At 36.5% G+C, this 10,596-nt stretch overlaps 2 protein-coding genes and 1 long non-coding RNA gene across 3 annotated transcripts in view; 1 reads left to right on the forward strand and 2 right to left on the reverse strand.

The window, feature by feature from the left end:
- Window positions 1-124: 124 nt before the first annotated feature.
- On the forward strand, window positions 125-621 carry LOC107738438 (uncharacterized). Its single transcript, XR_001639881.1, has 3 exons — window positions 125-219; window positions 319-373; window positions 553-621. It is a non-coding gene; the product is annotated as an uncharacterized LOC107738438 (long non-coding RNA).
- A 261-nt stretch (window positions 622-882) lies between these two features.
- Window positions 883-2,159, reverse strand: LOC107738424 (DNA-binding protein RFXANK-like). The gene is made up of 5 exons (XM_016550193.1): window positions 2,043-2,159; window positions 1,844-1,969; window positions 1,652-1,718; window positions 1,502-1,582; window positions 883-1,408 (listed from the first exon to the last, which is right to left on the reverse strand). Exons 1-5 carry the CDS (start codon window positions 2,157-2,159, stop codon window positions 1,338-1,340), a joined length of 462 nt encoding a protein of 153 aa, XP_016405679.1. The 3' UTR covers window positions 883-1,337.
- A 3,029-nt stretch (window positions 2,160-5,188) lies between these two features.
- LOC107738392 (1-phosphatidylinositol 4,5-bisphosphate phosphodiesterase gamma-2-like) overlaps window positions 5,189-10,596 on the reverse strand; it is a 21,942-nt gene continuing 16,534 nt past the window's right edge. Inside the window, exons 23-32 of the mRNA XM_016550147.1 lie at window positions 9,826-9,916; window positions 9,606-9,672; window positions 9,357-9,517; window positions 9,008-9,110; window positions 8,299-8,502; window positions 7,612-7,751; window positions 7,379-7,490; window positions 6,280-6,459; window positions 6,097-6,185; window positions 5,189-5,956 (exon numbers count right to left, since the gene is read on the reverse strand). Of these exons, the coding sequence (XP_016405633.1) occupies window positions 5,837-5,956; window positions 6,097-6,185; window positions 6,280-6,459; window positions 7,379-7,490; window positions 7,612-7,751; window positions 8,299-8,502; window positions 9,008-9,110; window positions 9,357-9,517; window positions 9,606-9,672; window positions 9,826-9,916 (1,267 nt within the window). The 3' untranslated portion in view covers window positions 5,189-5,836. The remainder of the gene's footprint in view (window positions 5,957-6,096; window positions 6,186-6,279; window positions 6,460-7,378; window positions 7,491-7,611; window positions 7,752-8,298; window positions 8,503-9,007; window positions 9,111-9,356; window positions 9,518-9,605; window positions 9,673-9,825; window positions 9,917-10,596) is intronic.

Below are 10,596 nucleotides of genomic sequence, written 5' to 3' on the forward strand. Positions count from 1 at the left end.
TCCTGGAGGGCCGGTGTCCTGAAGAGTTTAGCTCCAACCCCAATTAAACACACCTGAAGCAGCTAATCAAGCTCTTACTAAGCATACTAGAAACTTAAAGGCAGGTGTGTTGAGGCAAGTTGGAGCTAAACTCTGCAGGACACCGGCCCTCCAGGACCGAGTTTGGGCAGCCCTGGCCTATGTGTTCCTGGGCTTATTACGATTAATGGAAATCTGATGGTGGGGGATTTTAGTTTGATTCTTTCTGGAGCTTACGCCAGTAATGTGGTGCCAAATGAATGCCTTTTTTTAGTGAGTCATTTGAATCATATTCAACAGATTCGCTCAAAAACTATGATTCGTTTACGTACCAAACAAGTGACTGCCTTAATGGGTGAGTCATTTAATTATTCATTCAACTGATTCATGGATAAACTTTGCTTCCTTCACCACTGAAACATCACTGCTATGTTGATCTGCGGTCTGTGGCCTCGCACCTACGAACGACCAACAATTTTCAGAAATAAGAGATAATAATTAATAAAAGACATTTAAATGTTTTGTTTTCTACAGGTTCTGCCAAAAAAGAGGATCACAAACATATTGTAGACTTCTATCCAGAGGACAACAACTGTCTACAAATATCCTTCCACGTGGTGCAATATTATTCTACAGCAATCGCCACCTTTTGTCATTTTTGCATCAACTTAGATAAATGCAGGTATATAATCACCATATTTTCTCAGATTGACTGTCTTCTGAACTCCGTCACAGTCGGTGGACATTTCCAGTACAGTAACCTACTACAACTTTTGTTTTCTCGCAGTTCCTGGCCGATGGCCAAATTGCCCATGTCTTTTATTTATCCCAAGCTTATCAAATCCTTGATTCTTCACCCACAGTTTTCCCATTCAAGATGTCCCTTTGGTTCAGAAGTTGAAAATAGTGTTTGAAAACAGTGCTGACTTTTTTGGAAGAATAATTGTTTACACATTGGAAATCCTGGGGGAAAAGGTTTTGTAATGTTTTGAGAAAAGGACAAAGAGGAAGTATGAAGAGGCGGGAATGCTAACAATTTTTCCCCCTTCCTTTCACCTCTGGATGTTGAATTTATTCCCACCTACTCACAGGAAAAGCATAAACTGATGTTACTTTTGATTTCATTTCCTTTTTTTCTACAGAGCCTCTATGTATTATATTCACATGTCTTTTCAGGTCATCACACATGAACTGCATGTCTGTAAAAGTGTTTTTTAATTTAAAAAGATACAAAAACAGTTCTTCACATCGTCCATGTCAAAATAAAGCTATAAACTATGCAGGATAATTGTAAGGTCTTGTAAGAGCAGTCCTCTGCTTCATGTGTTGTCAGACACTGACACTGGTCCCCGAAACAGCTTCAAAATGTGATCTTCAAGCAGTTTTTGCACTGCAAACAAGTTGGTAGACTTGTCAGTTATTAATTAATCATTTAAAAATGTATGATTTGTTATATCAATATACTGTAAGGAATGACTCTTGCCTTTTTTGTGGCCCAATGCAACAGCGAGAGCAACAGGACTGTAGCCAGAGTCTGCCTCAAATGTGATATCTGCCCCACATCCTAAACACGAACTTACTTTAGTTCATCATCACAAATAATAAAATGCGAGAATATTTTGAAAAGACTTACTCAAGAGAGCTTCAACACATTTTGTGTGATTCCCACGAACTGCATACAGAAGAGGGGTCCCACCATTCTGTTAGAAAGTTTACGTTTTTACATTTGAAAAAAAATTATGCAGTATTTAATGGTTGTGTACAATTTTTAAATAGTGTCTAAAATTTTACGAACATTTTCAGAAAATAATTAAACCGCTCATACCCAGTCATAGGAATCGATATCAACGCCATGTTGTAGGAGAATATTAACAATGTCTGCAAATCCTCCTGCGCTGGCCAAAGACAGGGCACTTTCTCGTTCCCGAGCCAGTGTTCTTGGATCTGCTCCCTGATATTATTAAAAAGAAAAGTAAATGCTATATATTGTCCAGTCTTATTGGCTAAGAAAATGTCTTTCTCACCTTCTGAAGGAGGAACTCCACCATCATTATCTCTCCAAATGCAGCAGCCCACATTAGTGGTGTGAAACCTCGCTCATCTTGACTGTTAAGCAGAGAGCTGTCTGCAAGAGTACCCATACATACATACAGTGGAGGTCAAAATTAGAGAACAATCTATAAATACTTGATTTTTTTCTGAAATATTGTTAATCTTTATCGCTCAAAATTTGAAGGAATATTAGCTGTAGGTATACCACTATACTAACATGTTTGACAAAATAATCAAGGCATTTCAACAAAAAATGTTATTTTGTGTAAAACACAGTGATGAAAATTAGAGAACAGTAACCACTGTTGCACGAAAAATTACAACTAAACTTTTGGAGGGTTACAGCTGTCAGAAATTAGTAGGAAGTGTAGAGGCCCTTGCTTTGAATGACTTCAGCACATCTGTGGCCACAGGACATAGTTTTCAGACTGCGCTGGTGTGATCTTGATCCACTCTTCTTCTGCTCTCTTCCATAGTTTAGTAACTGTAGTGGGTTTTTTAGCCATAACTTTGTTGCCAAGGATTTTCCAGAGATCAGGTGTAGATCAGGACTCTGGGCCGGCCATTTCATTATTTCAATGTTCTTAGCTTCAAGGAACTGCTTTACCTGTTTTGCAGTGTGACAGGTGCATTGTCTTGCATGAAAATTGCAGGCTGATTTGGAGATGCTTGCAGGGAAGAAACAGCATGTTGCTGTAGGAGGTTCTGATAAACATTTGCATTCACCTGCCATGTATCTGTAAAAGAGGCCCAACTCCTGCTGCAGAAAACATCCCCCAAACCATGACATTTCCTCCTCCACCTTTCACTGACTTCTTTACACACTTGGGCTTCAGTCTCTCCTCAGTTTGACGCCGAACAAAATGTTTCCCATCAGACCCAAATAAATTAAACTTGCTCTCATCACTAAAGTGAACTTTGGACCAGTTCTCCTCTCTCCACACAACAACGACAGCAAAGGTGAGTCTCCACATTATCCTGTCTTCTCATCCATTTTTCTTACATGGACGTGGCCTTTTTGGGGGACTAATGTCATTGTAAAGCTGCAATATTTGAGAAATCACAGATTTGGAATGACCAACTCTCTTGCAATAGCCGCCTCCTTGCAGGTTTTCAGTCACCTTAGAGCGGCCCGCTATCTTGTAATCTCAATGAAAATTGGAGGAATGCTATCAGTTAAATAAGGTTTGTCATATAAATTAGCACCAGGTGCCAGATTAACACCAAGAACTTGGAGGTATCTGTAAGTGTTCTCTACACTGTAAAAAATGACCGTGAATTTAATGGTAAAAGACTGTAAAAATGCTACAGTAAAATCCTGTTAAATGGTTAACGGTAAATTCCCCTACTATATACGGTGAAAAACTGTATTGGACATTACATGTATTGGACATTAATTTTACGGTAGTATACCGTTTTTGAAAGTGAAAAAGACCGTTTAATTTACAGTGAATAACTGTAAATTGACATTCCCAGAATTCCCTGCGTTACATTTCAAATTTGATGTTTTTTTGTTGAAATAACTATGTTTCTTTTTAGTTTTTTCTTATCAGTTTTGTATATTAGGGTTGTGCGTTACACCTAATGTTGTTCAGTTAATGTTTATTGCATTATTTCAGTTTCATGTGTGTTACCATGATGGTGTTTGGTGTTTGTGTGAATGACACTGTGCACCTTCTATATATGTTATTATTTAAAAGCTGCTTGTGATAGGCTTTGGTTCATCGTGTGACTTTCTCATCACCACCTGCATTTGGTGGTTATCAGTGTATTACAAAGGTACAAAACAGATTTTAGTACTTCAATAGGTTGGTATATCATAACATTTTATCAGTTAATGAAATTACGGTATTTAACTGTAAATTTAAGTTAAAACCGTAAAACCTAAAACGTTGCTACCGTATTTTTTACGGTAAAATTCCGGCAACCACAGCTGCCGGTTTTCTACCGTAAATTTTACGGAATTTTTTTTACAGTGTAGTCAGTTATTTTCAAATATCTCATTTAAGTTTTTTTTTTACTGTGTTTCAGAATACAATTAATTTATGAAATATGCTTAAAAACTGCCCTTCTACTCCTGTTAGGATAACTTCAAATCAAATAGGACTAAGCAGTGACCTTGAAATTTTGGAAATTGTAGGTTGTTCTCTAATTTTGAGTTTAATTTAAGTATAATAACCCTACATGTAGTGTGCATGAACCATTATTAACCTCATATTCCTTGCAATCAGCTGTATGCAGCCATTTGTTCTCTTTTTTTCTCTCTTTTTGCGGATGATGATGTTCTGCTTGACCTTTAATGTTTGTAAAACACAAATGAGTAAAAAGTCTTGATCAGTCTTTGTAATAGGAACGAAGACTTTCTTTATTCATTTCTGATCCTAAACTTGAATCATCTAAGGATTTTTGATATTTGTTCCAGATCTTTGCTGATATATCTTGTTAAAGATCCCGTTTTATGTTACATTAAACCCCACATCCTCTACAGACAAACACTGTTTTGCATACTGTAATGTTCAGGTTCAATGGGAGACAGAAGCTTCACTTCAATAGTGGGATCTGGCCAGACTATCAAAAATGAGCAACTGTGTTTAACCAGTGGAGACTGCAGAAAGCTGTCTGAGATTGCTTAATGTGAATCTTGGTCAAATGGTTTGCCCCAGTTGCAGAACTAAATGCTTACATGAGAGATTATGAAATGTCATCACAAGAGCTGAAGTCAGATATAAGCCAAGCACTTCGTTTTTGAAGTCCCTATCTGAAGTCGCAGACAACAGCATGTTGTAAATGACAGCATGATTGCTAAAATACCTCATTGTTAAAATCAACAAGGTCAGACAGGCTTCTTATATCTTTGCAACACTGTGCACTTTTACTGCCTGTTTTTATTCTATTTTATATATGGAACACCTTGATATTTTCTGCTTCCTATACTGACATTGTTTATGGGCAAGTTATCAGTTGCAGTGAGAATGAGATGAGATTATTGTAATAATATTGCAGTGTTTGTCTTGTTAATAGGCTGAAAACGTTGTGTATTATACATTTTTCTTATAGTGAAAGCTTTAGGACAATAAACAAACAAAAGTATAAAAAACATAATTCAACATTTCGTGTCCACATATTTATTTATTTGGTGAGTAGCTGTGTAATAGTCGAGATAATGTACAAACAGATGGCCATTATACCAAAAAAACAAAAACAAGCAAGTCATTTATTTTGAGATAACAACTGTCAGACTGTGCATTATCACTTACATATCCAAACAAACCTGATAAAACTTCCTATGCATATTAAAACAAGAAAAGAAAACAAATAAATAACATGTCTTGTTTGCTATTTGAAATCTTCAGACAATAAGGAAACGTTTAATACAGCTGCAAATGAAATGTTACAATCAGATGAAGACAGCAGGTGAACAGTTTCACAGTTACAAAAAAACAAACAAAAAACCTTCATGCAGTTTTCATGCCCTCAATTTAAAGAGTTTTACAACTTCTGGTCTGTAGCTACACCTTCCACAGAGAATTCACCCGTGAGTATTGCTCAAACCCTCTTTGCGATTTGTTCCTGTGTGACCACAAAATTGAGATGGCTGCAACTTCCTGTCTTTGGGGCCTGTTAGGGAACCAGTAGTAATAGAGCAGCAGAACCGAGAGGAAGAGACCCATAAGAGCATTAGAACCAGACCGGAAGGGAACTAGACTTGCTAGTTTTCCTCACGATTAGAACTTGCTGTTGTTGATTTTTTTCCGAGTACATGAAATCAGGGGGCCGCACTGCGCTGCAGGTTGGAGTGAGAGTTGTAGAGACAGAACTCGTTGCTTAACTCCGCCTGCTTCTTTTGCAACTGTTTCGAGGAGGAGTAAAGTTCCTCCTGCGCTTTCTGAAGAAACAAGTCAGATATGACAGGGGATTTCCATTACACTAACATAATATTCTCAATAAAATAAAATGAGATATTCTTTTCTTAAAATAATTAATTACATCATCAACAAAAAGCCTGTTTTAAAAGATGTTTCTTACCTCCACCTGCTGTATATCAACATACACCAGTAGAGATGCCAGCTCCAGGTTTTCACTAAAGCCATTCTTTAAAGGGACTGATCTGTACCCTGTGAAAGCAGCAACTCAGTATTTGTACTTAAATCTGCTTTCATTTGCACAATGTTTCACAAAACAATAATTGACTGAAGCTGATAGACTTACCTGAGCGAACAGCTTTCACAGGGAACGTAGCCTGGGCCAGGAAGTTGGGATCAGAGAACATGTCCTCCTCAAAGACCACAAAGCGCAGAAAGGTGAGGTCTGGTTCATACACGCTGAAAGTAAATGCCTCCGAAGGCTGATAGTTCGGCCCGAGCCATATAGGGTTCAGTCCGTTATCATCTGAGGACACATTTATTTATTTACTTACTAAATCTCTACAGAAAATACTTCAGTGACTGCCCTGTTTTTAAGAGGCCAAAAATAATAATAAAAAATATAATAATGCATTTTGTAAAATTTTAAATGACTTTAAAAATTATTATAATAAAATATAAATATATAAATTACACACACACACACACACACACATATATATATATATATATATATATATATACTGTATATATATAAAAAAATTGCAATTTGATCATATATATGAATAAGTATGAAAAACAAAATATGAAAACTGTTAAACACTATATGTGAGTGTGTGTGTGTGTGTGTGTGCGTTTTTATGACAAATGAGGACATAAATTTGTATAATGACAAGGGTATGACATAGGTATTACAAGGAGAAGGTGACTTTTCAGGACATTACCCCATGTCCCCACTTTTCAAAACGCATATAAATCACACAGAATGGAGTGTATTGAAAATCTGAAATAGCACAAAGTTTCCTGTGAGGGGTAGGTTTAGGGTTAGGGTTGGTGTAGGGCAATAGAATATACGGTCTGTACAGTAGAAAAACCATTACGCCTATGGGATGTCCCCAATTTTCACAAAAACAAACCTGAGTGTGTGTGTGTGTGTGTGTGTGTGTGTGTAAAACTTTTTGTGTTTATGTGAATAAATTCTGATTGAATAATCCAAATCATTTTAAATAAGATTGTAATGTCTGAAAATAAAATCAGTCCAGAAGCCTTTTTTCTCCTTACTTTTACCACTTCTTACCAAGATTAATTTAGTTAACTACAACTAAAATAAAATAAAAAATTGGAAAAACTTTAAATAAAATTAAAATGAAAACACAAAAATAAATCAAATATTAATAAAAACTGTAATAGTATCTCAGTTATGCTAAAATAATGCTGCGTCTTACGGCAAACGATAGTCTTGAATTTGTTGTCCTCTGTTTGGCCACACAGTTCGATCTCCACGAAGGGACTGGCAATGCCTCGTCCTGGTTTGGGAAGATGTCGTGCTCCTATCACCTGAGCGTCAGAAAAAACATCAACAATCTTTTCAATTATTTTATAAAAAAACAGTTATTGCTCAGCTCTCAAACTCAACCTAAATAAACGTTATTCTGTTTGAATGAAGCTCATGTTTTACCCTAATGGTGACAGTAAATCTGATATTCCTCTTCTCCTGATGAAGGTCATATGAATCACTGCGCATCAGCTCAGGTTGCAGCACATATCCTGTTCCTCCATTCAGACTGAAGAGGGCGCTGTTCAGCTGCATGTACTTATCTGAGGAGAAAAGCAAACACTGTTTTCAGACATATGGAATAAAAGCTATGCTATTTAATTACACTCACAGTTTGAGCCCATGTTATTTCCTTTATTACATATTTTTGTCTTTAAATCATTTTAGTCTTATTTTCATTTTACATTATTCTTTTAACATAGTGATGTTTCTTACATCCTTCTAATACTCTACCCCTTTACGCAAAGAATTATTAAAACTTAAATTTGTATTTCAATTAAACATTAACTTTCATTGCGTAAATCTCCTCTCTTCCTTGTTTACTACTTTGGGTCAAAGGTTGACTGATTTGTGTGATGTAGTTTTCCCCTGCTGGTAGATGGTATAATTACACCATCTACACGCATTGAGAGAAGTAGCCGTTTATTTTGACTTAATACATTTTATGTGAAGTTTATTATACCCATAAGCAAAAATGGCATGTCACAGGTCGTTAGTTAGCTAAACAAACACCACTGAGATAAGTGGGAATGTTAATGGATAGCTTTCTCCATAGAGAACAACTACAGAGATGTTCAACTTCATACTCACCAGCGGTTTGGAAGTTGAGTGCCACCATGTGGCATCCGCACATCCACAGAGGATACGGATCATAGTTAGAGGAATCCACCCGCTGGCCCTTAGGGTAAACGCGGCTCAGCGCCTTGCGGTTATACAACATAAATTGAGTCGACTTGCTTCTGGAGGGTATCTTATTTTCTACGAAGGAGCGAACCTCTTTGTAGGTATAATTATCTGATAGGGAAGGACAATCACATTGTTAATTGACAGTTTACTTTATGTATGTCATTAGATTCGAGTTTTTGACAAAAGTCTCTTATACTCACCAAGGCTGCAAATATTTGGTCAAAAATACAGAAAAACAATAATATTATGAAATATTATTACAATTTAAAATAATTGTTTTTAATGTTTTTTTTTAATATATTTTAATCGTTTTAATATATTTTAAAATGCATTTATTCCTATGATAGCAAAGCTGAATTTTTTAGCAGAAATTACTTATTTCTTATCATCGCTTTTCAACAATGTTGAAAACAGTTGTGCTGCTTAATATTTTTTTGTGCAAACTGTGATAGTATTTTGAGGATTCTTTGATGAAAAGAAAGTTCAAAAGAACAGTATTTATTTGAAAATTTACTTTTCTGTCACTTTTGATCAGTTTAATGCATCCTTGGTGAATAAAAGTATTAATTTCTTTTTTGAACGGTAGTATAAATTCATATTTAATTAGTCATACCAAAGCGGTCTTTGTCTTTGCTGCGAGGCAGGCAGTAAACGACCAGTTCAGACATCTCGCTGGCCACCTCTTCTCTATCCTCAACCTCCTTTTGCTTTTTTTTCTGCAATATTGTAAACATTTATAAACACCACCCCAACATTATACTTGAAATACTTCACTGTATACTTAAAATGTCAATGGGTAAATCTAGGGCTACACCTAGCATTTAAACACCCACTGAAGTCTGGCTTCAACTATATTTACAGGACGAGTGACTCAGAACCTTGTGAGAACTTCCCTGTTGTGACAACTAGCCCCAGTTTGCCCTATTTAGGACAAGTCAACAGTCTAAGCGTGTGAGACAGACCTCAAACTCTCGGTTTTCCTCTCTCTGTGTGATGTCCCAGGCCACCTGATACCACTCGTACAGCTCCTCGGTGGTCTCAGTGGCCAAATCAAACGGCATCGCTTTATTCTCCTTATCCTGCAGTGTCACCACCACAGGCCTGCCGCATTTGGCTGAACGCACTGGAAACGGCGAAATGAGTGCAAAATACCATTATTAAAACATGTAATGTACAGGAGTTCAGGTGACTCAGAAGATAAATAATCTTACCGACAGTACACTTCGAGATGTCCACTATTCCTTTACATAAGTTGCCTAATGGATTTTCCTCATCGCCCTGAAAGAGAACATCTAATCTTAAAGACATTCTATGTTTTGAATATAGATATTCTCTATGTATTTAAGCAAATAAGCATGCAAAATACTGTACTAACTAGCACTGAATGACATATCTGTGATGTCAAATATACACATTTGTTATATTCTTTACTTGGTAATTGGCCTCAGATGCATCGGCAACTTCTTCTACATAATTTGAAGGGAAATATTTCTGCAGTTTTCCACCATAGTCTCCTTTCCACCTGTTGGGATCAGCAGATAGATGGGGAAATTACATGTTAGTTTATCAAAATTTAAGCAATTAAAATCACCCTGTGGTTTTTGTAATGCCTGATAGTGTAATAAGAGAATGATATGACCTCTGATATGATATGAACATTCCCATTTTTACTGTATTTTTCATCAAATTAATGTACGAAATACATTAAAAACCTTACTGACCCCAAACTCCTGATCAGTAGTGTACCTTGAAGTGCTATGTAAATACTGAGGTAACTTTATATGGTAATCTTTCAGTATTATCATTTGATGCTCTCACTGTATACCATGACACCGCCACAGCTTTTTTTTTTTTTTTTGCAAGGGTAAATAGCTATTATTGCTTATTATCTACACATTTGCAAAGAATCTCACCATCCATTTGCCTCCTTGGTCACATTATGGATCAAAGCGCCCTTATAAAAAGTGAGCTCATCCGTCCGCATGGCCCTATAGTCATAGAGGGCTTTCACCGTGCTATGGGGCTGCAACACATCAAAATGAGTTCAATCTTGTTACAAATCTGCAACAGCACTGAGGCAGCCCAAACAAGCCTTCAGCGGTTCAAAGAGTGTGAAGACTAAGATACATTTTCTTTAAAGGGAATTTGTGAATTACGTTCGAGCTAGAAACATGAAGCATATATGGCATACACACTAAACAT

The sequence above is a fragment of the Sinocyclocheilus rhinocerous genome, unplaced genomic scaffold (genome assembly GCF_001515625.1).
Source record: "Sinocyclocheilus rhinocerous isolate Xijiao unplaced genomic scaffold, SAMN03320098_v1.1 scaffold975, whole genome shotgun sequence".
Taxonomy (NCBI): domain Eukaryota; kingdom Metazoa; phylum Chordata; class Actinopteri; order Cypriniformes; family Cyprinidae; genus Sinocyclocheilus; species Sinocyclocheilus rhinocerous.

What these genes read in the sequence shown, in the direction of transcription:
- LOC107738424 (XM_016550193.1), bottom strand. Translation starts at nt 2,159, where the DNA reads ATGGGTACTCTTGCAGACAGCTCTCTGCTTAACAGTCAAGATGAGCGA. An exon ending in TGGAGTTCCTCCTTCAGAAG is followed by an intron (nt 1,970 to 2,042) that starts GTGAGAAAGACA and finishes TAATAATATCAG; the next exon opens with GGAGCAGATCCAAGAACACT. An exon ending in TGCATTGGGCCACAAAAAAG is followed by an intron (nt 1,409 to 1,501) that starts GCAAGAGTCATT and finishes ACTTGTTTGCAG; the next exon opens with TGCAAAAACTGCTTGAAGAT.